Source organism: Cylas formicarius, unplaced genomic scaffold (assembly GCF_029955315.1).
Source record: "Cylas formicarius isolate icCylForm1 unplaced genomic scaffold, icCylForm1.1 PGA_scaffold_7__23_contigs__length_41026272, whole genome shotgun sequence".
In the NCBI taxonomy this organism is placed as follows: domain Eukaryota; kingdom Metazoa; phylum Arthropoda; class Insecta; order Coleoptera; family Brentidae; genus Cylas; species Cylas formicarius.
In genome coordinates, this window is record NW_026844352.1 from 29287561 (window position 1) to 29298855 (window position 11295).

The 11295-nt window shown below is 35.3% G+C and overlaps 1 protein-coding gene across 1 annotated transcript; it reads right to left on the reverse strand.

Annotated features, from left to right (window-relative positions):
• Positions 1-2366: 2366 nt before the first annotated feature.
• LOC132704882 (uncharacterized) lies at positions 2367-6335 on the reverse strand. Its single transcript, XM_060675187.1, has 3 exons — positions 6256-6335; positions 5710-5962; positions 2367-3378 (listed from the first exon to the last, which is right to left on the reverse strand). The coding sequence occupies exons 1-3, from the start codon at positions 6307-6309 to the stop codon at positions 2924-2926; spliced, it is 762 nt and encodes a 253-aa protein (XP_060531170.1). The 5' UTR covers positions 6310-6335; the 3' UTR covers positions 2367-2923.
• Positions 6336-11295: the final 4960 nt, after the last annotated feature.

Genomic DNA, 11295 nt, shown 5'->3' on the forward strand with positions numbered 1-11295 from the left:
TTTTTCGATGTATAGAACTTTAAGTTGGCATTACTGTTCAAGATGGCGACCGATTTAATACCTGTCAAGTGATTTATTCTCAGTTTGGTTTGGCAATTCATCATGAATAGACTCACGCCTGAACAACGCTTGCAAATAGTGCAATTTTATTTCGAAAATAATGGTTCTGTGCGGAATACATATCGCGCACTACGTCCACTTTATCGTCGACAAAATCGTCCGTCAGAGCAGTTAATTCGATTAACCATGGAAGGTTTTCGCACCACGTTTACTCTTATTGATAACTCGCATCCCCAGAGATGCCGTACGGTGCGTACAGAAGAAGCTATTGCTGCTGTAAAGGAAGACCCGCATGAGTCCATCCGCCATCGAGCACAGGAATTGGATCTGTGTCCATCCACTTTATGGAACATTTTGCGGAAGGATCTTGGTTTACGTGCTTACAAAATCCAATTTGTGCAAGAATTGAAGCCAAACGATCAAGTAAGGCGTAGATTCGTCGAATGGGCCCAAAACGAGATTGGCGTTGTTCCCGATTTTCATAAGGGAATTTTGTTTAGCGATGAAGCGCACTTCTGGTTGAATGGCTACGTCAACAAACAAAACTGCCGCATTTGGAGCGAAGCTAATCCTCAAGTGTATGTCGAAACACCGTTACATCCAGAAAAACTGACTGTTTGATGCGCTTTATGGGCTGGTGGAATCATTGGTCCGTACTTCTTCAAAAACGATGATGGCCAGAACGTTACAGTTAATGGTGATCGGTATAGAGCTATGATTACTAACTCTTTCATTCCTGAATTGAATAACCATGATGTCCAGGAGATGTGGTTTGAATAAGACGGCGCAACATGTCACACAGCTCGTGTCACAATCGATTTATTGAAAGACACGTTTGGTGACCGCCTAATTACACGTTTTGGACCTGTGAATTGGCCTCCACGGTCTTGTGATTTAACACCGCTAGACTACTTTCTGTGGGGCTATGTAAAGTCATTGGTCTATGCGGATAAGCCACAAACGCTTGACCATTTGGAGTCAACATTCGCCGTGTTATTGCCGATATACGGCCACAAATGTTGGAAAAAGTCATCGAAAATTGGACGTCCAGATTGGACTACATCCGCGCCAGCCGTGACGGTATATGCCAGAAATAATATTTAAAATGTGTGTAAAAGGGATCAGAGGAACGAAAGGTTAAGTGTGTTGTATATCATATATCCGTTGCTTCCAACGTTTTATATACAGAGCTACCCCAAAGAGTGAGTCAACCCACCGAGGAGTCGGGGTATGTTGTATTGTTAAAAAATTATATTTTTGTTTGTTTGTTTGTTATATAAGCTGTAACTACCACGAAGTGTGAAAAATTGCGCTAATATATTGTATATAATTTTATTATTCTTGTTAGTTTTGGTTAGTTTACTGTAAAAATAGAAATAAATTTTAGAAAAGTGTCTTGAATAGTCGCTGGTCAAGGGTTAATTGGGAACAATGAGGTCGTAGCTTTTAGAGAAAAGATCTTAATTACAAATCTCTTGTGCGTTGATTGACTCTATACCTTACATTCCGGCAACCACATGATTAAGTAGTATAGTTTGATTGCCCCTTCATCAGTCGACGCCATGGGCAGATCTTGATATGTCACAATTTAGATTTAGTTTCGACATTCAATGAGAGATGACAGCACCATTTAGAAAGAGTAAGGGGAAAAGAGTCCGGATACTTCGAAATTGAGGAGTTATCCGATTGTACTTTTTTTTTAAACTAAAACTGGGATAATATCAAAAATATGGCCAATTATCAATGCTTGATCACATCCAAAGAATCCCTCGCCCGGTTAAAATCAGGGCGTCATTCAGAATTCCTTGTCCAGAGAGATACAATGCGTTTAGAACGGGAATTAGTTGTGCGAAACTAAATTCAACCCCCGCGATTCCGAGGGTGTGTAATATGTTTGTACAAAACCAAGATTTAGTGAGCCACGAGAAGGGTAAACCGACTTCGCTGCTAATTTATTCCAAGTCTTTAGGTGTGTTATTGTACGCTTCTTCGCCTGGCAACTTTCCCTGTCTACTTCGGGGTTAACGCTATTATTCCCCAGGAGATTTGTATTCATCACTTACGGAATCGCAGTAGCTTTTGTTAATATTGCGAAAGTCGGACATTGTGAATATACCTAGCGAGATGGAATGTACAAGCTATTTTATAATGTTCAAACATTCTGGATGAGATTTACTTCAAAAATTGTGGTTTTCGAAAGCAAATTTCAAACTTTTTTTTATTACTTTCTAATTTTGATACATTTTATAAATATTCGAGTCAAATTATAATTGCCAAATCTTTAGTTTAGTAATTTATCTGTGGTGGTTAATTTTATAATAGTGAAACATGTATTCCGCTCCCTTTTTCTCCAACTCTCCAAAATTCTTCATACTAAATTTATTAAGACACGAATTTTGACCAGAAACGAATATACAAAATTAATATTCAACTACAGGTTAGTTAAAAAACTTTCTCATTTAAGACACCGCTTCCTTAATGTATAGATCTCCGAAATTACTTTCTCTTTCAGTATGATTTGCGCCACATTGAAAAAAATCCATTCCACATTAATTTTGGAAGCATAATTTCTTGCTATACTCATCAAGTTCCTAGGAAACTTATGTAAAACTGGCATGCAAAATGCATGCATGTAAAATGAGAAACTTAATAACAATTATACGCCAGTCTATGTTTATTTGGTCCGTAGTAGAAAAGTAAATCCGAAACATCGCCAAATAGGAAATCACAATTGTATTTATCGAGGAATAGTTCAGAGTCCATGGTATACGTTAAATATTTTGGATTATAGAACTACAACGTACCTACATGTTATACGTACAATACATCAAAGCTAAAGCTAGTATTAGATGTAAATTCAAGTCTACAAATAAAAGTTCCCAGGTGGATTTATTATGGCTTTTGCACAAGTTGTCACTTTTGATACCGTTTCGGCTCCATTTTTGTAAAAATCTTCAATAACGTTAGCTTGACAACCAGCTATTTCTACGGTTAGCTGAGCAGCCGTCGTAGATACGTTAGCGACGTATTTTCCAATTTCGATGGGTATGGACGCGATTGCTTGAGTCACCTCGACAGTAAGTGACGCTATACACACCGGTTGAACTAGAATGGATTGACCTTGACAATTGTCGAATGAGGAAAATAGATCTTCCACTTCTCCCACCGTGCCGTTGATTTCATCGATCGTTTTTCTAAGAACCGATAAAGTTCTATTGGCCGCGTTATCGATGCAATTGGTTACGGTATAGGATACATCCGCCTCCAGATCGGATATTTGCTGTACGCTGTCACCTACGCAAGGGGTGATGTCTATTCCTGAAGAATAAAATTTGATTCCCGATTATCAATAGCAATCCGAAACAAATCATGGATTAATAATAAATACGCGTATAAGAGAAATAAGAAAATAGTATATTATGCAACAAGTGTGGTAAACGGCATTTTATTCAAGAGCGGAGCGAGTGCTTCATAAACGAGTGAGATAAAGAGTTTACCAAACGTGTTGCATACTATACTTTTTCTAAGACTGTCACGAAAGAATCACAATTTAAAAATAATAACAGTTAATCGGATGGCTAAATTTCATACCATTCAAACAAAATATTTACTAGTTGTCATTAAACCTATTCGTTTACGTTCCGATCGGTTCTGTTATTGTTGTCTCTGTTTAACTGTGTACATTACACAGAGAGAGATGTCATATAACCAACGGAATAAACGAAATTCTAAAACGTTCTGTGATTTATTTAACTTTTACAAAGGATAGAGCTTTTAAGAGGATTAAATCATATACATATAAGCAAGAAAAAGCAGGTCCCAACTATCAATTTTGCGTTGATTGTACTGAGACATGGAAGTTGAAAACTGTAAAAACCACTAAAGTTCACGCGAACGATATCTAAAATTTCTATTAGAAACTTAAATTATATATATCACTGTACTTACCGACTGGTAGACTAGATTTTAATTGTAGCTTATGACACGTAGTATTTAAATTTTCTGATATATTGCATAACATTTTTCTGTGCATTAGTTTTTGGGTGCATTTTTGCAAAAGAACACGAATACATTCACTGACTGACCGTCAGAATTGATAAACGTCAAAATTCAAACCGTGCAGTAAAATCTCCGAAAACATCCGATTGCTCCCAAACCCGTCAGGTAAAATCGCGGAAATGTCCGAAGTGGCTCCGATTCGTGGGTAACGAAACCGACGTGGTAAAGTGACGCTTCCCGCACCCTAGATCGGCGTGTAATTAAGCAAAAATGTACTGAAAAACTAATACACAGAAAAATGTTATCCAATATTTCGGACAATTAACATCTAGTGGACTAGCCGGTAAGTAAAGTGACATTTATAATTTAAGTTTTTTATAGAAATTTTACATACCGTTCATATGAACTTTTGTGTTTTTTACAGTTTTTATATTAATATCTTGCCAAGACCAATTGTACGATTTTCAAATACCCTTGTCTGATCAGTACAAGCAAAACAGGTCCTGCTTTTTCTGGCTTATACAATCTTAAAAATTTATTCTTCTTAAATGCTCTTTCCTTGGATGATTTTTCTTCCAATTACAGTATTTTTCTTTAAATAAACTACTTAATTATCAATTGTAAAACTTAACATAACGTTTTAAAATTGTGGTTAAACGTTTTTTATATGACTTATCCAATAATACATCTCTCTCTGTCTAAAGTATAAAGTCAAAAAGAGACAACAATAGCAGAACCGATCGCATAGGTTTAATGGCAACTAGTAAATATTTGTTTTGAATGGTGCGAAATTTGGTAATCCAATAATCTATAATTATTTTTAGTTTGTCGAATTGTGATTTTTTTCGTGATGGTCGTAGAAAAAGAATAGTATTCAACAAGTTTGGTAAATTCGTTTATCAAATGGTGAGTCAAATACCGTTTACCGCACTTGTCGCATAATATACCAAACTAACCAAAACTAGTGCCCGTGAAAGTAATGAATTTTTATGTGAAAGGGTTTGAAAAGCTTTAACACGGAACATGCGCTTATACCTGTTTACCACCAATTGCCTATTTGCTTAGTGAATTGTGAAAACTTATATTTCGACGCAATTTTCTAGATTTATAAACAGATTAAAGTTGAACTTGCTTTTTGATTACAATTGAAAAAAAGAATAAGATTGGCAGTTAATACATATAACTTATAATAATCATTGCTAACATTGTCTTTATTATCTGTGCTTATTATCGTGACATAAATGTTGGTAATTATTTAAAAGTCCCAGACGCTCATTGGTCATCCCAACATGATAAACACTGGCTTTTAACAATACAATTTTGTGATTTTTCCGGGATTATTGTCCGGAAACTACGAAATGGTATTTAATAATTTTAATTTTAAACTCTTACACTTTTCACTGAAAAGTCGGTTATGGCCGGAATGTACCTAACCTACCCATGACGAAAAGAAAAACGTACATATCTGCTGTCCGTAAAAGCAGCTCAAAAGTTAAAAGTTGTAAAAAGTTGGGATATTTAATTAATGCAAATAAGGGCCATATAAGTATTTTGTAACAGGGGTCTCATGATGGTAGCAAGGGAAGCATTCTTGTTTTGGACCGTGAGAAGAAGTATAACAGAGGAGCACAAGCCCCCGTAACATCTTACCTAATCCGGTGGCTGAGGTAACCATATCATTGATCTGCTGAATCAAACTTGCACTCGTATCCGTAAGAGATTTTGTGATTGAGTCCACGGTTTGTTTAGTTGTATCCAAAATTGTTTGTATTAAATTTTGGATATCCAATAAAGCATCATTTACGGATTTGTCGACGATATCTCGAAGCGTATCTAGTAGTTCAATAACTGGATCGAAGATGCCATTTATATTTCTACCCGACGTGCCGGATTGTGGAATGCCCTTGATTAAAATAAGCGTTTTAAATGCACTATCCCAAATTAGCCTTACGGGCGGAAAACCTATAAATATCATATCAAAATTTATCATGACATCATCATTATTAAATAAGACTGCCTTGTTTGTGAGCACAGATGGAAAAGATAAAATTTAGTACTTAAGTTTTGTTCATTGTCGGGCGAGTTCCTGTAATAAGTTTTTTAAAGAAATTACTTTGCAAACCGAAATGTCAGCATATATGACTGAAGAGAAAATTTTAAAACAATTTGATTAACCATAGTGGCAAAGCTACTTACGCAAACAATTGCAACGCAAAGGAATGAAACAACTAATGTTTTCAGTTTCGTCATTTTTGGATATACTCAAATGCGCAATTTCAAATACGATGCCAGCTTATATTATGTCTGCACATCAAGATAAAATAAGTTTTAATGGAATTTTCAAGATAAATGTAAATACGATTGTAACAGGTGTTTATTTGTTTTGATTGTCGATAAATTGCGCCAGGGTTACAGTAAGTTTTCCTATAAATAGTGAACTGAAACATTGCTTAAATAGAATTCTATACTGACATCGAAAATTCTTGAAAGAAATTGGTTTGCTCCATTAAAACATTGAAATGCAGGGACCGATCGAGTGATAGCTCATTTGAAAGTTCCTTTTATGACCCCCATTTTGACGTTGGATTTAAATATTTAGCGGTGTCCTTAATTTTCATACCCGCTTCAGATACGGTTATTATCCATCGAGGCCGCCATTATAGCCCCATTTCTTCGGCACATCTCGCTGACAGCGAAAAATCCATAAAACAATTTTTTCCGAGTCAAATCCAAATCCAATATCATTCGGAGATGTAAATAAAGGCGACCTCAGATTGAAAATTCCGAGCCGAAAAAAGGGAGCTTAATCCTATTTAATAAAGTGCGGTAACTTATCGAGGGGATGATTTATAAAACGGTTCCATTTATTATTCCAGCGATATTCATGAGACTAAAATGGAAGAAATATTCAACCGGATGTAATTGATTGTATGGAAAAGATGTCGTTTGATTCAGATCGAATTATCGAGATTTATGGGTTAGTTAAACTTTGTGCATTTCTTTTCTCCGACTGTCTGAAACAGCTTGCCGACTATAAACGACTCTACCGCTCAAACAGAAATTAGTGGATTTTATTATTGGCCGTTTATTATAGTCCAGAAATGCATAATCCCAAATGTACGTCATAGGATTATGTTAACCCTTTCAAGACGGTTGACATATATATCTGACAGTGGGAAAATTGCCTCAAAGACTTCTGACCGATATATAGGCCATGTTTTTTTTTAGGCTTTATAGGCGCCTGCACTATAAATCAATAAATATATATCAGCTGTATGTGACTCTCGTCTGTATGGCACACACTCAACAAGAGAAGCACGCGCATCTGTCAAACAACTCAAAAACCTGACACCACGAGTTTGTAAGTGTTTTAGTTGCATTCAAAATGTCGTGCGATGCTGGACCTTGGCGAAAAAGACCAAAACAAATAATAACGCTATAAGCGATTATTGCAGACTTACAGACGCGGAAGTAAGGAGTCTGGGATCAGATAGTGAAGAGGATCCATTTATTAATAGAAGTAGTGAATATTTGCCAAGTGATGTCAGAGATGGAGGAAGCAGGTCTGCAGAAGACATTGTTGAAGAATTGCAAGATGTAAGTTTAGAGAGTCGGAATGATACCTTAAACGAAAACATTCACAATGATAGTGGCACCAAGGACTATAGTGACATACATATTAACTGGACAAAAAAGAACTTTGTGCCTAAGTTGCATGATTTTGATGACAGCCAGAGTCGAGTAAAGGACATGACATTGAAAGAAGACTCACCTGAAATAGATTATCTTTTGAATCTTATTACTGAAGATACAGCACGTTTCATAATTTCCGAGACCAACATATATGCTATACAGAAAAATGAAAATAAATGGAAAGATATTGATTTGCATGAGTTTTTCACATTTCTTGGGGTGACTATGATCATGAGTAGAAATAGAAGGTTTGAAATAAAAGAACATTGGTCAACAGATCCTCTTTCATACTCTCCAATATTTAGACAAAAGATGGCAAGAGACAGATACTTACAAAGTATAAAAAATTTGCATTTGTGAAACAACGAGAATGCTAAAACTGGTGATAGATTGCATAAAGTAAGAGAAGTGTTGGAACAAATAAAACAAATGTTTAAATCACAAATACATCCTTTTGAAAACCTAGTGATTGATGAGAGTATTTGAAGGAAGACTTCTTTTAGAGAAAAATTAGAAAAAGATGAAGTGGACTGGAGAAGTTCGGACATCTGCCTGGTTTTGAAGTAGAAAGACAGGAGAGACGTGATGATGATTACAATAATGTACAAAAACAAAATGGTTGACAATACCACCGAAGACCCCTTGAATAAATCTAACTATACTAACTATAATTAACAAATGGGAGCAGTAGACCGTGCGCATATGATGATGAACAGCATTGATTGTATGCGAAAGACCATAAAATGGTACAAGAAATTATTTTTTCATACATTGGATATCTGTGTGTTGAATGCATATGACATGTTCTTGATGAAACAGATTTGCCCAGTGCCGCTTGCTAAGTTTCAACAAAAATTTTATTGGCTATTATTCACATATATTGCTATTTTCAAGTTCTTCTGTTTAATGACGTCAATTTTTGTTGTTGCAGATACAAATCCAATGCCAACAAGCCCACTTCCGTTTCTGCAACTGCTGATATAGCTAGACAACAGAACAGACATTTCTCCGCATTAGTTCCCTCAACTGAAAAGACAAAAACCGCCTCTAGAAGATGTGTTGTATGCTCACACACAACAGCAAAGGAAAAACAAAGAAAGGTATCCATATATATGTGTATGGAGTGTGACAAATGCATGTCGCATGCAACATGTTTCCAGATCTACCACACAAAGGAAAAATTCTAACAAATACTTTAGGCAGTTTTTTATAATGAGTTTTATATTTTTATTCAAGAATATTTTGTATAAATTTTAATATTTTTCAAAAGTTTGTGAGTTAAAAAAAAGTATTTTAAATTAAAATAAAGTTATTTGATCAACAAACGTATTTTTTTGTGTTTTTAGAAAGGGTCCCACATGTGCATTTCTATGAGCAATATATATGACATTCGTCCAGGAGGCACGTAAAAAATAGCCGTCTTTGTCTGTGTCTGTGTCTTTTAATACACTAAATATACATATGGAATAACAATTGTTGTAATGTGTATTAGGTGTCCCCGTTTTGAAACTTTGCTGCATTACTTTTATATGAAACAAAATCTGCAGCTGCAAAAGACGCTAGTAGTCAACTTCCATCCACCATTTTTTGGGTACAGGTTCCGCTCTTTTCTTTACCACCATCCATTAAACCAAAAAATTATAACTACATTTATTTTCATATTTTAATCAACTAATTATGCAGTACAGAAAATATATATCGTTTGATAACAACATAACAAAATCTTGCGAAATTGTAATGTCTCTTGTATTATTTTATAACCACTGTTCTACCTATTTCGACGCAAAGATGAAATTTACACCCCAAGCCTTACAAACTTCTCGAGACGCAACTTCTAGCGAAGTTGGAACTAAATATTCGAAGTCTCTGATTAGGACAATTTAAATTCCGTCCCATTGTCGGCATTACACGTAAGATGAAATAGGCAAAGGAGATTTTCTTTAGTGTTGCGCGGGTACTTTGTATCGTATAGGCACGTTAACTATGCTAATTAAACAAATGTAGTCGGTTCCGCGTGCTTCCGTATTACGGTGGTGAAATACCTAACTTTCCAGAAGATTTCTGAAGCTTTTCCGAATACGTGAAAATCGGTAGTTACATTAATTAGAACGTCATCTGCACCGTATTACCTTTCAATGAAAAAGTATTAATCTAAACATTGTTGAATTAATTAACTCACGAGTTTATTTGACACAAGCGTAGCGAGTGTTTAATAAACGAGTGACTTAAAAAGTTTGCCGAACGTGTTGCATACTATACTTTTTCTACGACCGTTAAGTTTTAGGTACATTTTCGCAAAACAACACGAATACATTCACTGACATGACGGTCAGAATTGGCAAACGTCACAATTCAAGGCGTGGGCAATATCTCCGAAAACATCCGATTGCTCCCAAATCCGTGCGGTAAAGTCACGAAAATGTCCGAATTGGCTCAGATGCGTGGAAAACGAAACTGACGTGGCAAAGTGACGCTTCCCGCATGCTAAATCAGTGTGTAACTAGGCATTTTACAGACGGGAGTAGAAAATAGTATATTATGCAACAAGTGCGGTAAACGGCATTTGACTCATGAGTTTATTTGACACGAGCGGAACGCAGATTAGCGAGCGTTTAATAAACGAGTGACTTAAAAATTTACCGAACGTGTTGCATACTATACTTTTTCTACGACTGTTAGTTTTTTGGTACATTTTCACAAAACAGCACTAGTACGTTCACTGACATGACCGTCAGAAATGACAAACGTCAAAGTTTAAAGCGTGGGAAATATCTCCGAAAACATCCGATTGCTCCCGAATCCGTGCGGTAAAATCCCGGAAATTTCCGAAGTGGCTCGGATTCATATTGTTAACTCGTACATTTTGGTCCACATGTTGTAAAAGTTGAAAGGAAGAAAATGTTTTTTTTTATCATTTGTTATCTTTGACTTTCTGTCTGCCTAGATCCATAATAAATGTGTGTAGCATGTAACATTTATAATCTAGTTCAGGATCATTGTTAACTGTACTATTTCCGCTATAAAAAAAGTACAATAAAATGCAGGAAAACTCAGAATTTAATACAATTTTTATATAACCACTCTTAATTATTTTAGTATCATCCGTATTGATTTTTTGTGATATATCCAATTTTCCCACTCATTACTTAAGTGGTATAAATAAAATAGAGCAAAACAAATTAAATAAATCAAAAGTTTCGACATGCTTTTCTCTATAAATCAAAATTCTTTTCAAAATATCAGTTAAGCCAATTCGATTTTTCTCTTCCAACGAACGACATTTTTTCCCCTTTACTAGACTCATAGTATACAAAGCAAATTTTGTTTGTTGAAATCTATCGATTTACAAACTTTGGAGCACTTTGAAGTTATAAAGACTTGTGAGACTAACAGCGTAGTTTATTAAAATTAAACGAGAAATCCCTATGCCGTTTTAATTTTAAGAAGAAATGTTTAATCAAAATTTTGTTTGAACTTTATAAAATCCTACATTTTTGTATGTTATCAACTTCTAAAGAAGGTATACAAAAACTCATATGGGTG

Coding starts and splice junctions, on each gene's coding strand:
- LOC132704882 (XM_060675187.1), bottom strand. CDS start 6,309: ATGACGAAACTGAAAACATTAGTTGTTTCATTCCTTTGCGTTGCAATT. Junction 5,963..6,255: donor TTTGCGTTGCAATTGTTTGC/GTAAGTAGCTTT, acceptor ATTTTAATCAAG/GGCATTCCACAATCCGGCAC. Junction 3,379..5,709: donor TACCTCAGCCACCGGATTAG/GTAAGATGTTAC, acceptor TTTATTCTTCAG/GAATAGACATCACCCCTTGC.